At 43.6% G+C, this 25800-nt stretch overlaps 1 protein-coding gene and 1 long non-coding RNA gene across 2 annotated transcripts in view; one reads left to right on the forward strand and one right to left on the reverse strand.

Moving 5' to 3' along the window:
- Positions 1-1933: 1933 nt before the first annotated feature.
- On the forward strand, positions 1934-3909 carry LOC117523526. The gene is made up of 3 exons (XR_004564528.1): positions 1934-2093; positions 2422-2426; positions 3766-3909. It is a non-coding gene; the product is annotated as an uncharacterized LOC117523526 (long non-coding RNA).
- The window catches only part of LOC117523525 (contactin-associated protein-like 4), a 127886-nt gene continuing 105895 nt past the window's right edge, over positions 3810-25800 (reverse strand). Inside the window, exons 20-24 of the mRNA XM_034185080.1 lie at positions 22510-22643; positions 13727-13814; positions 13385-13600; positions 7312-7383; positions 3810-4179 (exon numbers count right to left, since the gene is read on the reverse strand). Coding sequence (XP_034040971.1) covers positions 3983-4179; positions 7312-7383; positions 13385-13600; positions 13727-13814; positions 22510-22643 — 707 coding nt within the window. The 3' untranslated portion in view covers positions 3810-3982. The remainder of the gene's footprint in view (positions 4180-7311; positions 7384-13384; positions 13601-13726; positions 13815-22509; positions 22644-25800) is intronic.

Raw genomic sequence — 25800 nt, forward strand, 5'->3', positions numbered from 1 at the left:
GTGACCATAAGGTGCAATTAATCCAAAAATTCTGCAGAAATTCAAAAAGCTTTTGTGTTTTGAGCAAAAATGTACTGTATGGAGAAAAAAATAAGAATAAAGGAAAATAGATAAATGAATATTACATATGCATCACGTAAGAACTGTTTCAAGTTTTAACAAAACAAAAAGTAAAATTCAGAGAAGTTCTGAAGGAAATGAGAACTGTGATTGGATAGTATATGTTTTGCTTTGACAGAGTTCATACAGTTGGTGCAAAATCATCAAACTGGATAATCTGGCATCTGCCCATATGGAAAAGATATACATAAATTTTATAAAGTTTGTATCTGTTCTATCTGGAACTTGTAAGTAATGCATGTGACAGTCAAACCAGAATATCCTTAGTAAATTGTACAATATGTGACTTATATGAATTGGGAACTTAAAAGAACAATATATGAGGTCTGTCAATAAAGTATAGGTCCTTTTTATTTTTTTCAAAAACTATATGGATTTCATTCATATGTTTTTACGTCAGACATGCTTGAACCCTCGTGCGCATGCGTGAGTTTTTCCACGCCTGTCGGTGACATCATTCGCCTGTGAGCACTCCTTGTGGGAGGATTCGTCCAGCCCCTCGTCGGAATTCCTTTGTCTGAGAAGTTGCTGAGAGACTGGCGCTTTGTTTGATCAAAATTTTTTCTAAACCTGTGAGACACATCGAAGTGGACACGGTTCGAAAAATTAAGCTGGTTTTCAGTGAAAATTTTAACGGCTAATGAGAGATTTTGAGGTGATACTGTCGCTTTAAGGACTTCCCACGGTGCGAGACGTCGCGCAGCGCTCTCAGGCGCCGTCGTCAGCCTGTTTCAAGCTGAAAACCTCCACATTTCAGGCTCTATTGATCCAGGACATCGTGAGAGAACAGAGAAGTTTCAGAAGAAGTCGGTTTCAGCATTTTTTCCAGATATTCCACTGTTAAAGGAGATTTTTTTTAATGAAAGACGTGCGGACGGATTGCAGCGTCGGCTCGCATCCGCTGCGACAGGAAAAACACCTCCACTGGAAGCCTTAAGGACAAGTTGGAACATGTCCAGCTGTTAAACAATTTCTCATATACTCACTCCATTGAAAGCCATCAAAAGTCGCCTGGATTTTACAAATGGTTATCAACACGGAGGTGTTTTTCCTGTGCTGCCGCACCGCGCCGGCTGCGTCCCGACGCGCGGACCCGTCCGCACGTCTTTCATTAAAAAAATCTCCTTTAACAGTGGAATATCCGGATAAAATGCTGAAACCGACTTCTTCTGAAACTTCTCTGTTCTCTCACGACGTCCTGGATCAATAGAGCCTGAAATGTGGAGGTTTTCAGCTTGAAACAGGCTGACGACAGCGCCTGGGAGCGCTGCGCGACGTCTCGCTCCGTGGGAAGTCCTTAAAGCAACAGTATCACCTCAAAATCTCTCATCAGCCGTTAAAACTTTCACCGAAAACCAGCTTAATTTTTCGAACCGTGTCCACTTCGATGTGTCTCACAGGTTTAGAAAAAATTTTGATCAAACAAAGCGCCAGTCTCTCAGCAACTTCTCAGACAAAGGAATTCCGACGAGGGGCTGGACAACTCCTCCCACAAGGAGTGCTCAAAGGCAAATGACGTCACCGACAGGCGTGGAAAAACTCACGCATGCGCACGAGGGTTCAAGCATGTCTGACGTAAAAACATATGAATGAAATCCATATAATTTTTGAAAAAAATAAAAAGGACCTATACTTTATTGACAGCCCTCATATGTCAGTAATTCCACATACAGAATCCTTAGTAGATATGTGTAATATCAAACTGAGAATTATAAGCACAACACATGTCGAATATAAAGTTTATTACTGGAACCAATGTAACATTTTTTCTATTTCTTTTCTATATGGGTGGTGCTTCACTCGTGCAAAAAAAAGGAAATCTGAACATTGAGAGTAGCATGTCAATCAAGCACAACACCACAAAGCAGGTTGAACTTTTACCCGTAAAAATACCATTTAATAATTTAAAATTCTTCAGCAGGACAGAGAATGTTTTGAAATAATAATGTCAGAATTTTTATATTTACAGTGCTGTGTGTGTGTGGGTATATGCGTGTATGGGTGTGGATGTATATATATATATATACACTCAACAAAAATATAAACGCAACACTTTTGGTTTTGCTCCCATTTTGTATGAGATGAACTCAAAGATCTAAAACTTTTTCCACATACACAATATCACCATTTCCCTGAAATATTGTTCACAAACCAGTCGAAATCTGTGATAGTGAGCACTTCTCCTTTGCTGAGATAATCCATTCCACCTCACAGGTGTGCCATATCAAGATGCTGATTAGACACCATGATTAGTGCACAGGTGTGCCTTAGACTGCCCACAATAAAAGGCCACTCTGAAAGGTGCAGTTTTATCACACAGCACAATGCCACAGATGTCGCAAGATTTGAGGGAGCGTGCACTTGGCATGCTGACAGCAGGAATGTCAACCAGAGCTGTTGCTCGTGTATTGAATGTTCATTTCTCTAGCATAAGCCGTCTCCAAAGGCGTTTCAGAGAATTTGGCAGTGCATCCAACCAGCCTCACAACCGCAGACCACGTGTAACCACACCAGCCCAGGACCTCCACATCCAGTATGTTCACCTCCAAGATCGTCTGAGACCAGCCACTCGGACAGCTGCTGAAACAATCGGTTTGCATAACCAAAGAATTTCTGCACAAACTGTCAGAAACCGTCTCAGGGAAGCTCATCTGCATGCTCGTCGTCCTCATCGGGGTCTCGACCTGACTCCAGTTCGTCGTCGTAACCGACTTGAGTGGGCAAATGCTCACATTCGCTGGCATTTGGCACGTTGGAGAGGTGTTTTCTTCATGGATGAATCCCGGTTCACACTGTCCAGGGCAGATGGCAGACAGCGTGTGTGGCGTCGTGTGGGTGAGTGGTTTTCTGATGTCAATGTTGTGGATCGAGTGGCCCATGGTGGCGGTGGGGTTATGGTATGGGCAGGCGTCTGTTATGGATGAAGAACACAGGTGCATTTTATTGATGGCATTTTGAATGCACAGAGATACCGTGACGAGATCCTGAGGCCCATTGTTGTGCCATACATCCAAGAACATCACCTCATGTTGCAGCAGGATAATGCACGGCCCCATGTTGCAAGGATCTGTACACAGTTCTTGGAAGCTGAAAATGTCCCAGTTCTTGCATGGCCGGCATACTCACCGGACATGTCACCCATTGAGCATGTTTGAGATGCTCTGGACCGGCGTATACGACAGCGTGTACCAGTTCCTGCCAATATCCAGCAACTTCACACAGCCATTGAAGAGGAGTGGACCAACATTCCACAGGCCACAATTGACAACCTGATCAACTCTATGCGAAGGAGATGTGTTGCACTGCATGAGGCAAATGGTGGTCACACCAGATACTGACAGGTATCCCCCCCCCAATAAAACAAAACTGCACCTTTCAGAGTGGCCTTTTATTGTGGACAGTCTAAGACACACCTGTGCACTAATCATGGTGTCTTATCAGCATCTTGATATGGCACACCTGTGAGGTGGGATGGATTATCTCAGCAAAGGAGAAGTGCTCACTATCACAGATTTAGACTGGTTTGTGAACAATATTTGAGGGAAATGGTGATATTGTGTATGTGGAAAAAGTTTTAGATCTTTGAGTTCATCTCATACAAATTGGGAGCAAAACCAAAAGTGTTGCGCTTATATTTTTGTTGAGTGTATATATATATTCCTTTTTTTTTTCTTTTTTTTTTTTTTTACAAAAGTACAACCACAGGAGCATCAACAAAAGACCAAACATGAATATATTGTTCTGTTTGTCATCCGTTTGATTTGCTGAATAAACTGTTCAGACTCATTTTATGGTGAAAAGCTTCACAAAGTCTGTTCATGTTCTCCCGTGTTGTCAGATCAGTAGTGTATCAGCGTTCCACCTAAATAAAATATTCCCTTTGGTTCTGCCCGGGTTCGTTCTGTGAGTTAGTCTGGGTGTTACATGGCAGCTCCGGCCTGTCGTCAGGATTCACCCTTTTTACCTTCTGGCTCTGAAAGGTTCCTTTCCCCCGATAGAAGAATCGGGCTGTTATCAGTGAAGCAGACACAGCCACAAAGATTACCACAGCTATCACACCTGTAAAGAGAAAATAAAACACAAAAATTAGAAAGAAAGACCATACATGTTGCACCCTGTGACCAAAATGAAGTGTCAAGTTAATTTTGCTTTGAGGATGAGGAAATAGCATGACACTGGTTTTATGAAATCAGCTTAATTTTTAGATACAAGGCAACGGCACCTGTGGGCATGAAGAGACTAGGGGCTGTGACAAACAGGGAGGGTAAATATAGTGTCAATAAGTAAATGCAATAAACTTGTTGATGCTGTAAACATGAGATGCTGCCTCTGTGGTCATTTTGACGCACCTCTCCACAGACTGGGTATGAGATGGTCATGCTGGCACTTCCATGGGCTGGTGCACAAACCTCTTGATGGCAGTGGATGTCAGCTGACAGGTCAGAGGAGGCACCCTGGTGTCTGGGTCCCACTTTATGAGATCCAACAAAGTCAATCCAGCTGAGTTGATGACTGGGGTCTTCCTCAGCCTCATGCTGTTGTCCCCAAGCTGTCTCCACTGGTCACCTCTATCTCTGATCTCCAGGATCTTGTTGGCTGCCTGTCTACTCTCAGATTGGTCACAGCTGCAGAGCATGGTCTGGAGCACAGCCTCACTGTGGACATACCAGGCTGACCTCCTCACAGTGGGCATGACAAGGTCCATCACCTCCTTCCTCTGACCTCTGAGCTGGCATAGCTGGTACAGCAGATGGTTGGGTCCTTCAATCCAGCTGGAGTTGATCTTGGTGTTAAACCAGCTGGGTATGTAGACTCCTATAATAAACTCCACTATCATCTCCAGTGTCTTCAAGTTAGCACCTTTGAGTCCATGCTTGGACTCAAAGATTTAACTTGCTCCAGCATAGACACTGAGTATAAGGCACATCCAGTTTTATGTATCAATGACATGTAATCACCTGATCGTTGAGAATTTGATCACAGTATGATAGGAATACCACTTGCTTGCACCGGACATTTCATTAGGTTCCCCTTCACACATAGTGCGAATAAAGTACAACTCAGGGTGACTCACAGCGAAACAGCTTGTATGTTCGAACCACAAAACATCGCATCAATGGGCAGATGTAAACGATGCCGGTGCAGTGGTTCATGCATGCAGGAACACACTGCCAGCAGCTGCATGCGTAGTTACACATCGTGCAGTTGCTGTGAAGAAAAAATAAATAAGAAATTAAAAAATATATGCTTTTGTGCATGCGGGAGCACAGCAGCTTTTCACAAAAAAAAAAAAATTACATGCCACCCACAGGACTCAAACCCGCACCTTCCAAAAGCTCTGATTGCTAGTCAGAAACTTTACCACTAAGCTACAATCACTGCCCTGTGAAAGCTGTGGGAACCTGCCTGATATGAGGAAGGAGATGGATGCATTTAAAATGAAATAAACCCACACACCATATAAAAACACCGCAATTATCAAGCGGGCAATACAAATATGATCCATCTGTTCCTCTGTAGATGACCCATGGTCACAGATATACAGTCATGAAATGACATGAATGTGAAGCAGTTCACTCTTCTCATGTCCACATCTGCTGGTCCAGTGTGTTCAGCCGGCCCGCGCGTGTTCTGCCCGACACGCATGTCTTATGGACAGCGCGCTGCAGCACAGACACTGTGTCATGTGGAACAGAGCTCACATAGGTGATGTGACAGTCATATCACCCGCTGCATGTTATGATCTGACAGTCTGTTTCAACCTGGGGGTAGCCTGTCAGTGTGCACACCATGCGCATGCTCGCTCGCTGCAGCCTATCCCCAGAGCGATATGTTTTTATTTATGTCCACGTGATGACAGCAAGCAGACACACGCACGTCACAGTGAGCAGTTGTTAGTCCATGTCCGTCCAAACACAGTACGTGTTGTCCAGCTGGGATGTCCAGATCCACAGATCTCCACAGCTGCTTCTGTCAGTGGCCACACCTCCTGTCAGTTCAGCGCACACACCAAAGCCACACTCGTGGGGCACATAGACAAATTTTACTGCCAGCACGACAATGACTGTCTACTGTTTTCATGTTAATAGTACGAATGGCCACACATTTTCTAAATGAAATGTGAGTGGTGCTAGATGTTCGTGCGTGTCACCTGGAATTTGTCACAAAAGGGTTTGATATGCTCGCACAGCACTCACTGTTTCAGCCGCTGGTGTGCGCAAATAGTTGTAGTGCGAGGTGTACGAGGCGTTGGACGCAGGTATGATTTTACACGTTTTACACACGATTCCTGCTTCATGCGCACTTATGTGCAAATCGACCAAATTCACACTATGTGTGAAGGGGCCCTTCGGTACACCTTGCTAGTACCAGGTTGTTCCCCTTTTGCCTTCAGAACTGCCTTAATTCTTTGTGGCATAGATTCCGCAAGGTGTTGGAAACATTCCTCTTGTTGGTCCATATTGACACAATGGCATCACACAGTCACCCATTCGACCCATCTGCCCATTCTCCTCTGACATCAACAAGGTATTTTCATCCACACAACCACTAACTGGATACCTTCTGTGTTTCGGACCATTCTCTGTAAACCCTAGAGATGGTTGTGGGTGAAAATCCCAGTAGATCAGCAGTTTCTGAAATACTCAGACCAGCCCGTCTGGTACAAGCAACCATGTGACATTCAAAGTCACTTAAATCCCGTTTCTTCCCCATTCTGATGCTCGGTTTGAACTTCTGGAATTCATCTTCACAAAGTCTAGATGCCTAAATCCATTGAGTTGCTGCCATGCGATTGGCTCATTAGCGATTTGTGTTAATTAAGCTATTGAACAGGTATACCCAATAAAGTGGCAGGTCAGTGCATGCTGGTGTTTGCATCATGGAGGCAGCGACCCATAGTGGACCTTCAATTGTGACTGAAAGTGCCAAAAATGGTGTAAAATGGAAACAGACAGTGAAGGACAAACCAAATAAACACCAGAGAGGACTAAAAAAACCAGAAGAATAAACTAGAAGATATTTACATTTAAAATCCTGAAATCAGAGAATTTCAATATTTTTAAAAATTGGCTCAAAAATTATTTGATCATCAAAATAGTTGTCTAATTTCATAGTCAATTATTAATCGATAAATCCTGGTGCTCTATATGAGGACAGTGGCAGCGTTGAAACAAGTTAATGTTAGAGCACCTCCAATCAGAGCCGAGTCACCGCTGATGGGGTTGACTAACGGTTGATCAGTTCCCACCGATCCAGATTGGCCTGAATCAGACAGAAGAAGCAGAGAAACAATAAAGTGAAGGACATCGTTACTTTGAATAATAGAGATGGAGACTGCAGACAGATGACTACCAGAAAGAGGACAACACACAGTAACACCAACAACCACAAGATCCAACCACAGTCTGTGGATCTGAACGACAACCAGCAATGTTTCTGTGTAGGCTCTCAGTTGTCCAGGTGGTTTCCATAGTAGAGAAGCTTGAATCTTCGACTGGACTGGGTTGCTTGACGCAAGGACGTTTCGCTTCAAATCACAGAAGCTTCCTCAGCTAAAATTCTTGCTCTGGTGGTCTGACTTCTGTCTCGACTCTTGTCGAGAAGAATGATCCGAAGTCACAAAAGCTGGAGTTTTAAACCTAACCAGACCCCTCCTACCGAGAGGCAGACTGCTTTGGCTAGTGACTAAACAATAGCTCTAATTAGAACCTATTGTGCTCTAGTAAGCACTCTCCTAATGACAGGGCAGCTGTGGCTCTCTTGATGACTCTGCTGATGACGTGAATGACTCATTACCATGAACAAAAGACTGAAACTGCTTTGACCTGAGTACCATATTGTAAACAGGGGATAAAGCATGTCTCAGACCCCCTCCCCGGTTAAGGCTGGGTTTCAAGTTTCACAAAGAATGCCTCCTTGACCCCTCTTTCAAACCATTTCTTCTCTCTGGTTAATATTTTAACTTCCTTGTCCTCAAACGTGTGGTTAGTGTCTTTAAGGTGGAGATGAACTGCAGACTGAGGTCCACTGGCGCCCTCTCTGCGGTGCTGGTATAGCCTTTTGTGTAAAGGTTGCTTCATCTCACCTATGTAGTGTTCGTTACAGTTTTCCTGACATCTGATAGAATACACTACATTGCTCTGTTTGTAACTAGGGATCATGTCCTTAGGGTGAACTAATTTCTGTCTCAAGGTGTTAACCAGTTTAAAGTAAACTGGGATTTTGTGCTGTCTGAAGATCCTCTGTAGTTTTTCACCTACTCCTGCTAAATAAGGGAGAGACACTCCTCTTCTTCTTGTCTCCGTCTCCTGTCTATCTGGTCTCTTTGTTCTCTGGGACTTCAACTCCCAGAGAACAGTCTGCAGTTCATCTCCACCTTAAAGACATTAACCACACATTTGAGGACAAGGAAGTTAAAATATTAGCCAGAGAGAAGAAATGGTTTGAGAGAGGAGTCAAGGAGGCATTCTTTGTGAAATGTTTGAAACCCAGCCTTAACCAGGGAGGGGGTCTGAGACACGCTTTATCCCCTGTTTACAATGGGGTACTCAGGTCAAAGCAGTTTCAGTCTTTTGTTCATGGTAATGAGTTATTCACGTCATCAGCAGAGTCGTCAAGGGAGCCACAGCTGCCCTGTCATTAGGAGGGTGCTAACTAAAGCACAATAGGTGCTAATTAGAGCTATTGTTTAGTCACTAGCCTATAGCAGTCTGCCTCTCGGTAGGAGGGGTCTGGTTAGGTTTAAAACTCCAGCTTTTGTGACTTCGGATCATTCTTCTCGACAAGAGTCAAGACAGAAGTCAGAGCACCAAAGCAAGAATTTTAGCTGAGGAAGCTTCTGTGATTTGAAGCGAAACGTCCTCGCGTCAAGCAACCCAGTCCAGTCGAAGATTCAAGCTTCTCTACTATGACAACCAGCAAAATTAATTATTACATTCCACAGTTAATATCTTTGAATGAATGAATGAATGAATGAATGAATTTATTCGCCACACAGATCAAGAAAAACAAAAAAACAAGTTAACAGCGTATCCATGTGGCCGAAAGGGTGTAGACAGAAGCAAAGCTTATAAATACTCACCCCTATTCTACAAAAATAAAGATATTATATATATATATATATATATATATATACACTCAACAAATACCAAAGAAGCATGCATGAACAATATAAATTAATCCATGAACTAAAATTTCAAAACACAACCAAGCAAACAATAGTGACCAATGCACAAACCCAAAAACAACAAAATCAGTAAACTTAATTCTTCAAACTATAACAAGAAATTTCATTATTATTGTAAAGCCTTTTAAAGCCAACTACGGTACCAAGTAATTTGATGTTTTCAGGACAATCTTTCCAAATGTTAACACCTTTTAATGGAAACAATGACTTTTTTACAATAGTTCAGATCTTTAATTTCTCAAAAAATAATGTTCCTCTCAAATTATAACGGGAGACAATCCTGGACATATTGAGCCAAAACTTTATTTTTAACTTTATACATGATTTGTATTGTGATGTAATCAACCAAGTCCCAGAATTTTAAAATATGTAAACAGGCAAATAATGGATTTTTTTTGGCTCACAATACAAGGTCTGTTAGAAAAGTATCCGACCTTTTTATTTTTTTCAAAAACCTGATGGATTTCAATCATGTGTGCTTGCATGAGCCAACCTTGAACCTTTGTGCGCATGCGTGATTTTTTTCACACCTGTCGATTGCGTGATTTGCTTGTAAGCAGCCTTTGTGTGAGGATGGGTGTAGTCTCTCATCGTTTTTTTCTTTGCAAGGAAATGGCGGAACGACTGGAGCAGCGCGACTGCATCAAATTTTGCCAGAAACTGGGCGACAGCCAGGTGGAAACCATTCGGATTATTCAGACGGCTTTCGGTGACGATTCTCTGGGCATCACACAGATTAAGGAGCGGTACAACCGGTTTAAAGACGTCCACACAATGGTGGAGAGCGAGCCACGCTCCGGGCGGCCATCAAATGCTGAAATGACCAGATCATTTCCAAAGTGTACGCTGTGGTGATGGGGGACCGTCGTGTGACTATCCGAGAAATTGCGGAAGAGGTGGACATCAGCACTTTTTCGGCACATTCCACTGTGACAGAAGATTTTGCCATGAAAAGAGTTGCAGCGAAATTCATCGGCACGAAGCTGATGGTGCAGCAAAAGCACCTTCGTGTTGAAGTCTCACAGGACATGTTGTGACATGCCCACCTGGTCCACAATTTCTCAGATAGTCACACGACTAAAAAGCCACCAAAAGCCGTCTGAGTCTTCCGAATGGTGGAAGAGCTGGACATGTCACAACATGTCCTGTGAGGCTTCAACACGGTGGCGCTTTTGCTGCGCCATCAGCTTTGTGCTGCTGAATTTCACTGCAACTCTTTTCATGGCAAAATCTTCTGTCACAGTCGAATGTGCCGAAAAAGTGCTGATGTCCACCTCTTCCGCAATTTCTCGGATAGTCACACGATGGTCCCGCATCACCACAGCGTTCACTTTGGAAATGATCTGGTCATTTCTGCATGTTGATGGCTGCCCGGAGCACGGCTCTCTCTCCACCGTTGTGCGGCCGTCTTTAAACCGGTTGTACCACTCCTTAATCTGTGTGATGCCCACAGGATCGTCACCGAAAGCCGTCTGAATCATCCGAATGGTTTCCACCTGGCTGTCGCCCAGTTTCTGGCAAAATTTGATGCAGTCACGCTGCTCCAGTCGTTCCGCCATTTCCTTGCAAAGAAAAAACGACGAGAGACAACACCCATCCTCACACAAAGGCTGCTTACAAGCAAATCACGCAATCGACAGGCGTGAAAAAATTCACGCATGTGCACGAAGGTTCAAGGTTTGCTCATGCAAGCACAAGTGATGCAAATCCATCAGGTTTTTGAAAAAAATAAAAAGGTCTGATACTTTTCTAACAGACCTCGTATAGTTTTTTACTGATAATTCTTATAACTTTCTATTGCAGCGATGATAGTTGATGAATGTTGGGAAAGGAAGTCTTGTGCTTTATGCAGAATTGCGATGGCTTTTGACATTTTAGATTTAACATTATTAATATATTAATTAATATAATTAATATCTCAATGACATTAGCATATTGTACAAACAAGATGAAGCTCTGTAATAAATCACTTAGTATTTTAAAGTCTCCATTAGGATTTTGAAGAGGAGCTGTTGAAGCCTGGAGTTCCACTTTATTACTCACTATTCCCTGTCTCGTTCCTAGGTTTTAGAAAAGCCTAAACACCATTAAATGCAGAGTGAATAGATAAGAGTCCATCCCCCTACAGTTCAATGCGACAACTCAAAAATCAAATTAAGAGCATACAATGAGGATGAATTAGTTCACATCTGGTGAACGTTGATGCGCCACAGCAATCAAAAACAGAGAAATAAACAAAACCCCAACAACTCTGTTCTACCTATGTAACATCCTATAGATGCTATAGATGGTGGGTGGGTATCAAAATCCAACCGCTCTTCTGTACAGAATTTTTAAAGAGGAATATAAATTTTCTGATTGGGGTTTGTAATGTCAGTGGACCCTACTGACGTTCTTCAGGGACTACACCCTACTGCTGTCTACAGTTGGACAAAAAGACACTATAATCTACAACCCCTGCCAAAAATTATGGAATCACCGGCCTCGGAGGATGTTCATTCTGTTGTTTAATTTTGTAGAAAAAAGCAGATCACAGACATGACACAAAACTAAAGTCATTTCAAATGGCAACTTTCTGGCTTTAAGAAACACTATAAGAAATCAAGAAAAAAAGATTGTGGCAGTCAGTAATGGTTACTTTTTTAGACCAAGCAGAGGAAAAAAAATATGGAATCACTCAATTCTGAGGAATAAATTATGGAATCACCCTGTAAATTTCCATCCCCAAAACTAACACCTGCATCAAATCACATCTGCTCATTGACATTGACCATATGTGTCTTTTTGCAAGGAATGTTTTCATAGTTTTTGCTCTACGGCAAGATGCATTATCATCTTGAAAAATGATTTCATCATCCCCAAACATCAGAAAAGTGTCCAAAATATCAACGTAAACTTGTGCATTTATTGATGATGATGTAATGACAGCCATCTCCCCAGTGCCTTTACCTGACATGCAGCCCCATATCATCAATAAATGTGGAAATTTACATGTTCTCTTCAGGCAGTCATCTTTATAAATCTCATTGGAACGGCACCAAACAAAAGTTCCAGCATCATCACCTTGCCCAATGCAGATTCGAGATTCATCACTGAATATGACTTTCATCCAGTCATCCACAGTCCACAATTGCTTTTCCTTATCCCATTGTAACCTTGTTTTTTCTGTTTAGGTGTTAATGATGGCTTTCGTTTAGCTTTTCTGTATGTAAATCCCATTTCCTTTAGGCGGTTTCTTACAGTTCGGTCACAGATGTTGACTCCAGTTTCCTCCCATTCTTTCCTCATTTGTTTTGTTGTGCATTTTCAATTTTTGAGACATATTGCTTTAAGTTTTCTGTCTTGACGCTTTGATGTCTTCCTTGGTCTACCAGTATGTTTGCCTTTAACAACCTTCCCATCTTGTTTGTATTTGGTCCAGAGTTTAGACACAGCTGACTGTGAACAACCAACATCTTTTGCAACATTGCGTGATGATTTACTCTCTTTTAAGAGTTTGATAATCCTCTCCTTTGTTTCAATTGACATCTTTCATGTTGGAGCCATGATTCATGTCAGTCCACTTGGTGCAACAGCTCTCCAAGGTGTGATCACTCCTTTTTAGATGCAGACTAACAAGCAGATGTGATTTGATGCAGGTGTTAGTTTTGGGGATGAAAATTTACAGGGTGATTCCATAATTTATTCCTCAGAATTGAGTGAGTCCATATTTTTTTCCTCTGCTTGGTCTAAAAAAGTAACTGTTACTGACTGCCACAATCTTTTTTTCTTGATTTCTTATAGTGTTTTTTAAAGCCAGAAAGTTGCCATTTGAAATGACTTTAGTTTTGTGTCATGTCTGTGATCTGCTTTTTTTCTACAAAATTAAATAACTGAATGAACATCCTCCGAGGCGGGTGATTCCATAATTATTGCCAGGGGTTGTACAGCTGGCATGACCTTCACATCAAATCTTCTTGAAAGCTAAACTGATTTGTTGATTTTCCTAAACATAAAAGGTGGTCATATATGGTTCCCCAACGTGTTGTCAGTGGAGTCAATACAACCAGTGGTGTAACAGGAACATCCTTCTCTTACCTGATTGGTGGTGTGTGGTTTCAGCTGCGTAGGGACTGACTGATGTGGAGCCACAGTTGGACAGGTCCAGTGGGCCAGTGATGGCAACTGGACTAGTATCCGGTTGGAGCAGAGCAGCTTTTAGTGGGCTGATGGAATTAAAGCTGACAGAAGACAGGCAGCCGGTAAAACCCAAAGAGGCGAGCTGGGCCAAGTCTGGATCCAACTCACTACAATCTGCAGAGAGAGCTGACCAGTTTGAGTGTGATAACAAAAGGCATCAGCTTCTGAGAAGACTGAATGTTGCTGAAATGAATCACTCTGGGTATTTTGTACTTGACAGAGCTTCACATGCTCACTTACCGTGAACTCTGCCAAGAACGAGTGATCTGATGGCATTGAACTCGACATCAGAGGTCAGGTTGAAGTGCTCTCTGGTGATGTGATCAATCTGAAGGAAAACCAACATACAATTTCAAAGTCATTGCAGCGGTACCCAAGGATCGTCCAAAGAGACCTAGTACCAAAGATATCTAGTCGTTGCCTTCGGTGAAGTAGCATCTGACTTTCAAATAGTAGCAAAGAAAGGTCTCAAGAATTTCAATCATATCTTAAATATGTGAGCTTTGTTATTTTTGCTACATTTACAGCATTGGTCATAATTATTGGCACCCCTTAATTTCAGGGATATAAAGGTACTAATTTCTTTTGTAAGAGTATGTTCTTTACTGTGATTATGCTGTGATCTTCGCCATCATCAGTGGATGCCCAGATTATAGTACCTGAGAAGCCGATTGAGGAATTAGAGAGTCTGAGGTTGAGATTATAGTGGATCAAGCCTAAGATTCAGGTCTTCAGTGACTTCCTGGACTTGGCAATCAGAAGTGTGTCTACATGTACTAAAAGTGTCAAACTTTTAGAGAGATCTACCTATCTTGGCAATGACATTCATGTCTCTGGGTCCTCTGCTTTTGAGGTTAAGGGACACTTGGGAAGAGCCTATGGAGTGATGATGTCACTGCACAGAGGTACAGTATCTGATGATGATTCTGATATCTTTGCAGTAGAACAAAGGTCCAAGTCTTTGGTTATCTTGGTGCTTCCTGTCTTATCAATCAACTTCAATCAATCAACTTTTCTTTTATATAGCGCCAAATCACAACAAACAGTTGCCCCAAGGCGCTTTATATTGTAAGGCAAGGCCATACAATAATTATGAAAAACCCCAACGGTCAAAACGACCCCCTGTGAGCAAGCACTTGGCTACAGTGGGAAGGAAAAACTCCCTTTTAACAGGAAGAAACCTCCAGCAGAACCAGGCTCAGGGAGGGGCAGTCTTCTGCTGAGACTGGTTGGGGCTGAGGGAAAGAACCAGGAAAAAGACATGCTGTGGAAGGGGGCAGAGATCGATCACTAATGATTAAATGCGGAGTGATGCATACAGAGCAAAAAGAGAAAGAAACAGTGCATCATGGGAACCCCCCCACAGTCTACATCTAAAGCAGCATAACCAAGGGATAGTCCAGGGTCACCTGATCCAGCCCTAACTATAAGCCTTAGCGAAAAGGAAAGTTTTAAGCCTAATCTTAAAAGTAGAGAGGGTATCTGTCTCCCTGATCTGAATTGGGAGCTGGTTCCACAGGAGAGGAGCCTGAAAGCTGAAGGCTCTGCCTCCCATTCTACTCTTACAAACCCTAGGAACTACAAGTAAGCCTGCAGTCTGAGAGCGAAGTGCTCTAATGGGGTAATATGGTACTACGAGGTCCCTAAGATAAGATGGGACCTGATTATTCAAAACCTTATAAGTAAGAAGAAGAATTTTAAATTCTATTCTAGAATTAACAGGAAGCCAATGAAGAGAGGCCAACACGGGTGAGATATGCTCTCTCCTGCTAGTCCCCGTCAGTACTCTAGCTGCAGCATTTTGAATTAACTGAAGGCTTTTTAGGGAACTTTTAGGACAACCTGATAATAATGAATTACAATAGTCCAGCCTAGAGGAAATAAATGCATGAATTAGTTTTTCAGCATCACTCTGAGACAAGACCTTTCTGATTTTAGAGATATTGCGTAAATGCAAAAAGGCAGTCCTACATATTTGTTTAATATGCGCTTTGAATGACATATCCTGATCAAAAATGACTCCAAGATTTCTCACAGTATTACTAGAGGTCAGGGAAATGCCATCCAGAGTAAAGATCTGGTTAGAGACCATGCTTCTAAGATTTGTGGGGCCAAGTACAATAACTTCAGTTTTATCTGAGTTTAAAAGCAGGAAATTAGAGGTCATCCATGTCTTTATGTCTGTAAGACAATCCTGCAGTTTAGCTAATTGGTGTGTGTCCTCTGGTTTCATGGATAGATAAAGCTGGGTATCATCTGCGTAACAATGAAAATGTAAGCAATACCGTCTAATAATACTGCCTAAGGGAAGCATGTATAAAGTGAATAAAATTGGTCCTAGCACAGAACCTTGTGGAACTCCATAATTAACTTTAGTCCGTGAAGAAGATTCCCCATTTACATGAACAAACTGTAATCTATTAGACAAATATGATTCAAACCACCGCAGCGCAGTGCCCTTAATACCTATGACATGCTCTAATCTCTGTAATAGAATTTTATGGTCAACAGTATCAAAAGCAGCACTGAGGTCCAACAGAACAAGCACAGAGATAAGTCCACTGTCCGAAGCCATAAGAAGATCATTTGTAACCTTCACTAATGCTGTTTCTGTACTATGATGAATTCTAAAACCTGACTGAACCTCTTCAAATAGACCATTCCTCTGCAGGTGATCAGTTAGCTGTTTTACAACTACCCTCTCAAGAATCTTTGAGAGAAAAGGAAGGTTGGAGATTGGCCTATAATTAGCTAAGATAGCTGGGTCAAGTGATGGCTTTTTAAGTAATGGTTTAATTACTGCCACCTTAAAAGCCTGTGGTACATAGCCAACTAACAAAGATAAGTTGATCATATTTAAGATTGAAGCATTAAATAATGGTAGGACTTCCTTGAGCAGCCTGGCAGGAATGGGGTCTAATAAACATGTTGATGGTTTGGATGAAGTAACTAATGAAAATAACTCAGACAGAACAATCGGAGAGAAAGAGTCTAACCAAATACTGGCATCACTGAAAGCAGCCAAAGATAACGATACATCTTTGGGATGATTATGAGTAATTTTTTCTCTAATAGTCAAAATTTTGTTAGCAAAGAAAGTCATGAAGTCATTACTAGTTAAAGTTAATGGAATACTCAGCTCAATAGAGCTCTGACTCTTTGTCAGCCTGGCTACAGTGCTGAAAAGAAACCTGGGGTTGTTCTTATTTTCTTCAATTAGTGATGAGTAGAAAGATGTCCTAGCTTTACGGAGGGCTTTTTTATAGAGCAACAAACTCTTTTTCCAGGCTAAGTGAAGATCTTCTAAATTAGTGAGACGCCATTTCCTCTCCAACTTACGGGTTATCTGCTTTAAGCTACGAGTTTGTGAGTTATACCACGGAGTCAGACACTTCTGATTTAAAGCTCTCTTTTTCAGAGGAGCTACAGCATCCAAAGTTGTCTTCAATGAGGATGTAAAACTATTGACGAGATACTCTAACTCCCTTACAGAGTTTAGGTAGCTACTCTGCTCTGTGTTGGTATATGACATTAGAGAACATAAAGAAGGAATCATATCCTTAAACCTAGTTACAGCGCTTTCTGAAAGACTTCTAGTGTAATGAAACTTATTCCCCACTGCAGGGTAGTCCATCAGGGTAAATGTAAATGTTATTAAAAAATGATCAGACAGAAGGGAGTTTTCAGGGAATACTGTTAAGTCTTCTATTTCCATACCATAAGTCAAAACAAGATCTAAGATATGATTAAAGTGGTGGGTGGACTCATTTACTTTTTGAGCAAAGCCAATAGAGTCTAATAATAGATTAAATGCAGTGTTGAGGCTGTCATTCTCAGCATCTGTGTGGATGTTAAAATCGCCCACTATAAGTATCTTATCTGAGCTAAGCACTAAGTCAGACAGAAGGTCTGAAAATTCACAGAGAAACTCACAGTAACGACCAGGTGGACGATAGATAATAACAAATAAAACTGGTTTTTGGGACTTCCAATTTGGATGGAAAAGACTAAGAGACAAGCTTTCAAATGAATTAAAGCTCTGTCTAGGTTTTTGATTAATTAATAAGCTGGAATGGAAGATTGCTGCTAATCCTCCACCCCGGCCCGTGCTACGAGCATTCTGACAGTTAGTGTGACTCGGGGGTGTTGACTCATTTAAACTAACATATTCATCCTGCTGTAACCAGGTTTCTGTAAGGCAGAATAAATCTATACGTTGATCAATTATTATATCATTTACCAACAAGGACTTAGAAGAGAGAGACCTAATGTTTAATAGACCACATTTAACTGTTTTAGTCTGTGGTGCAGTTGAAGGTGCAATATTATTTTTTCTTTTTGAATTTTTTTGCTTAAATAGATTTTTGCTGGTTATTGGTGGTCTGGGAGCCGGCACCGTCTCTACGGGGATGGGGTAATGAGGGGATGGCAGGGGGAGAGAAGCTGCAGAGAGGTGTATAAGACCACAGCTCTGCCTCCTGGTCCCAACGCTAGACAGTCACAGTTTAGAGGATCCAAGAAAATTGGCCAGATTTCTAGAAATGAGAGCTCCTCCATCTAAAGTGGGATGGATGCCGTCTCTCCTAACAAGACCAGGTTTTCCCCAGAAGCTTTGCCAATTATCTATGAAGCCCACCTCATTTTTTGGACACCACTCAGACAGCCAGCAATTCAAGGAGAACATGCGGCTAAACATGTCACTCCCGGTCTGATTGGGGAGGGGCCCAGAGAAGACAACAGAGTCCGACATTGTTTTTGCAAAGTTACACACCGATTTAATGTTAATTTTAGTGACCTCCGATTGGCGTAACCGAGTGTCATTACTGCCGACGTGAATTACAATCTTACCAAATTTACGCTTAGCCTTAGCCAGCAATTTCAAATTTCCTTCAATGTCGCCTGCTCTGGCCCCCGGAAGACAATTGACAATGGTTGCTGGTGTCGCTAACTTCACATTTCTCAAAACAGAGTCGCCAATAACCAGAGTTTGATCCTCGGCGAGTGTATCGTCGAGTGGGGAAAAACGGTTAGAGATGTGAATGGGTTGACGGTGTACTCGGGGCTTCTGTTTAGGGCTACGCTTCCTCCTCACAGTCACCCAGTCAGCCTGCTTTCCCGACTGCCCAGGATCTGCCAGGGGGGAACTAACGGCGGCTAAACTACCTTGGTCCGCACCGACTACAGGGGCCTGGCTAGCTGTAGAATTTTCCACGGTGCGGAGCCGAGTCTCCAATTCGCCCAGCCTGGCCTCCAAAGCTACGAATAAGCTGCACTTATTACAAGTACCGTTACTGCTAAAGGAGGCCGAGGAATAACTAAACATTTCACAACGAGAGCAGAAAAGTGCGGGAGAGACAGGAGAAGCCGCCATGCTAAATCGGCTAAGAGCTAGTAGCTACGCAACCTAGCGGATTCCTAAAAACACGCAAAGTGAATAATGTATAAATAATTTAGAGGTGATTCAGCAGAAGGAGTGCTTTAGTTAAGGCACCAGACAGGCCATGAAGCAGCACAAGTAACGCACGGCAACAGCGAACGCACAACAACGGTGCAAAAATAAAATAAAAATCCACTAGACAGGCTGTGGAGCAGCACAGATAACACACGACAACAGTGCTAAAAAATAAAATAAAAATCCACTGGACAGGCTGTGGAGCAGCACAGGTAACGCACGACAACAGTGCTAAAAAAAAATAAAATAAAAATCCACTGGACAGGCTGTGGAGCAGCACAGGTAACGCACGACAACAGTGCTAAAAAAAAATAAAATAAAAATCCACTGGACAGGCTGTGGAGCAGCACAGGTAACACACGACAACAGTGGTAAAAAATAAAATAAAAATCCACTGGACAGGCTGTGGAGCAGCACAGGTAACACACGACAACAGTGGTAAAAAATAAAATAAAAATCCACTGGACAGGCTGTGGAGCAGCACAGGTAACGCACGACAACAGTGGTAAAAAATAAAATAATAATCCACTGGACAGGCTGTGGAGCAGCACAGGTAACACACGACAACAGTGGTAAAAAATAAAATAAAAATCCACTGGACAGGCTGTGGAGCAGCACAGGTAACGCACGACAACAGTGCTAAAAAAAAAAAAAAATCAAAATCAAAATCCACTGGACAGGCTGTGGAGCAGCACAGGTAACGCACGACAACAGTGCTAAAATAAAATAAAAATCCACTAGACAGGCGGTGGAGCAGCACAGGTAACGCACGACAACAGTGCTAAAATAAAATAAAAATCCACTAGACAGGCGGTGGAGCAGCACAGGTAACGCACGACAACAGTGCTAGAATAAAATAAAAATCCACTAGACAGGCTGTGGAGCAGCACAGGTAACGCACGACAACAGTGCTAAAATAAAATAAAAATCCACTAGACAGGCTGTGGAGCAGCACGACAACAGTGCTAAAATAAAATAAAAATCCACTAGACAGGCGGTGGAGCAGCACAGGTAACGCACGACAACAGTGCTAAAAAAAATAAAATCAAAATCAAAATCCACTGGACAGGCTGTGGAGCAGCACAGGTAACGCACGACAACAGTGCTAAAATAAAATAAAAATCCACTAGACAGGCGGTGGAGCAGCACAGGTAACGCACGACAACAGTGCTAAAATAAAATAAAAATCCACTAGACAGGCTGTGGAGCAGCAGAGGTAACGCACGACAACAGTGCTAAAATAAAATAAAAATCCACTAGACAGGCTGTGGAGCAGCACGACAACAGTGCTAAAATAAAATAAAAATCCACTAGACAGGCGGTGGAGCAGCACAGGTAACGCACGACAACAGTGCTAAAATAAAATAAAAATCCACTAGACAGGCTGTGGAGCAGCACGACAACAGTGCTAAAATAAAATAAAAATCCACTAGACAGGCGGTGGAGCAGCACAGGTAACGCACGACAACAGTGCTAAAATAAAATAAAAATCCACTAGACAGGCGGTGGAGCAGCACAGGTAACGCACGACAACAGTGCTAAAATAAAATAAAAATCCACTAGACAGGCGGTGGAGCAGCACAGGTAACGCACGACAACAGTGCTAAAATAAAATAAAAATCCACTAGACAGGCGGTGGAGCAGCACAGGTAACGCACGACAACAGTGCTAAAATAAAATAAAAATCCACTAGACAGGCGGTGGAGCAGCACAGGTAACGCACGACAACAGTGCTAAAATAAAATAAAAATCCACTAGACAGGCTGTGGAGCAGCACAGGTAACGCACGACAACAGTGCTAAAATAAAATAAAAATCCACTAGACAGGCTGTGGAGCAGCACAGGTAACGCACGACAACAGTGCTAAAATAAAATAAAAATCCACTAGACAGGCTGTGGAGCAGCACAGGTAACGCACGACAACAGTGCTAAAATAAAATAAAAATCCACTAGACAGGCTGTGGAGCAGCACAGGTAACGCACGACAACAGTGCTAAAAAAAAATAAAATCAAAATCAAAATCCACTGGACAGGCTGTGGAGCAGCACAGGTAACGCACGACAACGGTGCTAAAATAAAATAAAAAACCACTAGACAGGCTGTGGAGCAGCACAGGTAACGCACGACAACGGTGCTAAAATAAAATAAAAATCCACTAGACAGGCTGTGGAGCAGCACGACAACAGTGCTAAAAAATAAAAATAAAAACGAAAGCGTTAGCAAGCTAGTTAGCTTGCCAACGCTGATGAAAGTTAGCTGATAAAAGTGCTCCGTCGCGATGTTTCGACCGTTAGAGGTCTTCTTTAGGCGTTGGAGCACGGTGAAAAAGTAAAAAAAGTAAAAAAAAGTAAAAAAGTCTTGAAAAAGACTGTTAATTCAAAGAACTCAAACAGCTCAGTTCAAACAGCTAACAGATACAGCAGAACACCGCTGTGCTCCGGAACAGGAAGTCCGAACCCAACTCAAAGAAATGACTAATTGGATGAACTCAATTTCGAATCAGCACAGTCTTAGCATAGGGTTGTGAGACTTGGACACCAATAAGAGACTTCAGCAAAATACTAGATGTATTTTGTACTAGGTCTCCATGGAAGATCCTTTGGTAGTGCTTGAATCATGTATCCATCAAATCATTTCTTCAGGAATCACATATGAGGAGTATCACTTGCACTGTGAGGGAAGGTCAGTTACAAAATGTTGGCCATGTGGCATGTTTCTCTGTGTATGATCCAACAGGCAGGTGCCTCAACCACTAGAAAAAGCCAAAGGGCGACCTATGTTTCACTTGACTGCGGTAGATAGATGGCTACTTTGGGGAGATGAAGTTGGACTGGGGGGTTGGACAGCTCCAACATAGTTATTCAATCTCCCTTCAATACAACCACCATGACATACCTGGAGCCTCATAGGCCTTCTATGAGCTCACAAAGATGAAGAAAGTGAGTCCTATATAGGTTCTTGGGCCCACCAGTGCCAGACCTTTCTCTAGCTTCCATTCCATGAAGTTGATTACACAAATCCATCACAGGTTACTTCCCCAGTCTAGGCCAGTACCCATTTGCAGTTGCATGGACAGTGACAATGTAGATGAGGTGTCTTGTCCGTGGACACAGACAGGTAGCCCATGAGAACTTCCATGTCCCATCCAAAGACAAAAATTCTCCCAGATGGAAACCTCATAATTTTTACTGGATCTAAGGTTCAATGATTGATTGGAGTCTCCTTTCCAGCATGCTGGAATAAGCTTTCCTGGAGATGCTGAGCAGTACCCAAATAATTACAGAACACCCTCTGGCCCCTTCTCAAAAAAATGTGACTCACCAGCCCATTTGCCATTCCACACGTACTGATCATGACCTTCACGCTACACAGAATAGGTGTGTTGCAGAAAGTCCAACATCACCACTAATCTCACTTCTGGTGAATTCCCGCTTTGTAGATCTTCATATACCTCAGTGATAGAGCCCCCTGAGAGCTGCCAGTGACATTTTGTGCAGGGCTAGCACGCGTAAATATTACTCTTCTGTTAGTTGGCATGCACTGTCCCTGCACTGAGCGTGCGTGTTATTACCTGCACAGAGACGGAGTATGCCATTCTGCTGACGGTAACAGTGTGTAGCTGTCCATTGGCAAGAGTTCTCACGCTGCTCCTCAGCACCTCTGTCTCCTTCCTGCTGTCCAGTCTGTACCTCACCTCCAACTGCCCTGTAGACACGTAGACATCCACAAGACAGCTCACTAAAGCTGTGGCCATCTAAGGTTTTTATTATGCAGGTGTATCATCACAGAATAATGTAAAAATGATCAATAATAGTTTATTCTCATACAGAAAGTCCATTTATTTATTTAATTATTTAGGGCCCCTTCACACATAGTGCGAATTTGGTCGAACTGCGTTTTTATTAAGTGCGCATGAAGCAGGAATTGTATGCAAACCGTGTAATTTCATAGTTGCTTCCAACACCTCGTACACCTGTTGCTACAACTATTTGCGCACACCAGTGGTTGAAAGACAGAGTGTGCGCTGTGAGAGCCCATCGATCCCTCTGGCGGCAGGTGTTGGCCAAATTCCAGGTGACACACATGAACATCTAACACCGCTCGCATGACACTTAGAAAATGTGTGGCCATTTGCACTCTTGGCACGACACAGCCCAGTGTCACTTGCTCCCGTGATGAAATGAGTCAAATTTTCATGACAGGCTTTTTTTTTAACTCACTATTCCTAAGCCTACTCCTACCCCCCGACCCTAACCTTAACCATAACCTCATCTTACTCTTTGCCCCACCCTAACCATAACCACCCCGACCCTCCCGCTTCACTTTTAATTTTGTGCAGCCATCACGGAATGAATTACAATGAATTTGTGCTGCCATGACGAAAATGAGGTGCTTTTCATCACAATATCACAAACCAATAGATTAATATATATTTCGTGCTGCTGAATCACGACATTCCATGAGACCAGGTTGCACAACAACAGTCTGCAGACAATGGCTGTCGTACTCGCAGTGAAATTTGTCTGCGCTGAACTGACAGAAGGTGTGGCTATGACAGAAGTGGCCATGGAGATCTGTCATTCTGGACATCCCAGCTGGACAGTACTGTGTTTGGACAGACATGGACTAACAACTGACCACTGTGATGCACGTGTGTCTGTTTGCTGTCATCAAGTGGACAAAAATAAAAACATATCAAAAAACATATATCATAACACGCAGCAGGCGATCTGACTGTCATGTCACACACGTGAGTGTTGTGTGGGCCGCTGAAGAGGAGGTACTGCTGGCCCACCACCAGAGGGCGCCCTGCCTGAAGTGCGGGCTTCAGGCACGAGAGGGCGCAGCCGCCTCACGGGAGCAGCCAGGAATGACAGCTGTCCCTCATCACCACCTGACAGCTGTCACTCATCACCACCTCATCACCATCTTCATAAAAGCCAGGCAGCAACTCCACCCCCCTGCCGAGATTTCGTTCTACCTCTCAGGTAAACTGCTCAGCCGTTTTTGAGTCTTTCACATACAGTTTTTGCTTCTGTATTGTTTGCAGTCGTTTCTGTGAGTGCTTGCAGCTGGAGGCTGGGTTTGTGGTTTGTGGAGGGCTGATGTCTTCGCTCCCCACGCCAAACTTCGCTAAGTAACTCACTGATAGTGCACGTGCCGGGTTTCTGGATTGGAGGTGGAGGTTTTCCCTCCGTTTGAAACTAAGGACTGTTTGCTGGGTGTGCACACACCCACCATTAACCTGTTTCTGCTTCCTGCCAGCAGTACCAGATCTGACAGCTGGAGACGGTGGCCACCTGGGAACTCAGGACTTGGCGGCTCCAGTGTGCTCCAGATCCGTGGGCAGTGGAAATCGTGTGGGACCCGGCTCTTCTCTGGACAGACGTCTTCTATCCTCGAGCCTGCCCACACGTCACCTTTATATATTTGACTTAATTCTAAATCTGCTATTGTCTGTATTCCATTGTGCACATTCACAACATTAAATTGTTGTCTTTTGGCTCATCTATCGTCCGTTCATTTATGCCCCCTGTTGTGGGTCCGTGTTACTACACCTTCACAACAGGATATCTCGGCCAATGTCATGGACTCCGAGGGGAGTCAACCAACGTTTGAACAACCAATGGAAGAGCAGGGTGCACAGGCGCCAGCAGGAGGCGTGTTAGGTGAGTGGCAGCAAATCTTAACCGCCTTCACTGCCCGGTTGGACTTAGTGACCGAGCAGAGCGCAATACTCGATCGCAGGATGGAGGCTCTCACCGCACAGGTGGAAGGGCCCACACAGGGCACGGCTGCAGCTCCTCCTCCTGCTGTCCTGGTGCCGAATACAGAGATTCCAGTGGTCATTCAATGAACCCCCCCCCCCCCCCCCCCCCACCATCCCCTGAAGCATACATAAGTCCCCCGGAACCGTACGGAGGTTGTGTAGAGACATGCGCAGACTTCTTAATCCAGTGTTCGCTCGTCTTTGCACAGCGTCCCGTCATGTACGCGTCAGACTTTAGCCGGGTGGCTTATGTTATTAATTTGCTTCGAGGTAAGGCACGCTCCTGGGCTATGGCGCTCTGGGAGCAGAATTCATGGCTTCTATCGATATATACTGAGTTTGTGAGGGAGTTCAGACTGGTGTTCGATCACCCAAAAAGAGGCGAAACAGCTTCAACAGTGCTACTGTCGATGAGACAGTGGCGTCGGAGTGCAGCCGAGTATGCAGTCGACTTCCGCATCGCGGCTGCGAGGTCCGGCTGGAATACTGTTGCACTCTGTGCCGCCTTTGTAAACGGACTGTCGTTGGTCCTAAAGGAGCATCTGGTGGCTAAGGACGAGCCGCGGGATTTAGACGGGCTTATCGACCTGGTCATACGATTGGACAATCGATTAAAAGAACGTCGTTGGGAGCAAGATGAAGGACGTGGCCGGGCGCGAGCCGTCCCTCTCCCTTCCGGGTCCGAAAAGGCGCCGCCGTCCCCACGCTCCACAGCCTCAGCGCTCCGTGTGGTAACAGCTCCCCCTGCTGACGTTGCTAGGGAAACAAGCAGGGCCAAAATAAGATCAGATGACAGCTTGAGCAGGCTGGCCCACAGGGAGTGTTTTCTCTGCAGCTCAAAGGAGCACATACAGAAAAACTGCCCCAAATGGCCAAAACAACAACACTCACCTTTAGAGACTGGGCTAAGGGTGGGTCATAACATTCACGTGGGACACACATGTATATCTGCACGCCTCCCAGTTAAGATCCTGAGTGGGAATCTAACCCTTCAAGCCCCAGCACTGGTGGACACGGGGGCGGAAGGGAATCTGCTGGACAGCAGATGGGCAAGGGAAGTAGGGCTCCCTCTAGTGGCGCTCCCTTCACCAT

The sequence above is a fragment of the Thalassophryne amazonica genome, chromosome 13 (genome assembly GCF_902500255.1).
Source record: "Thalassophryne amazonica chromosome 13, fThaAma1.1, whole genome shotgun sequence".
Classification (NCBI taxonomy): Eukaryota; Metazoa; Chordata; class Actinopteri; order Batrachoidiformes; family Batrachoididae; genus Thalassophryne; species Thalassophryne amazonica.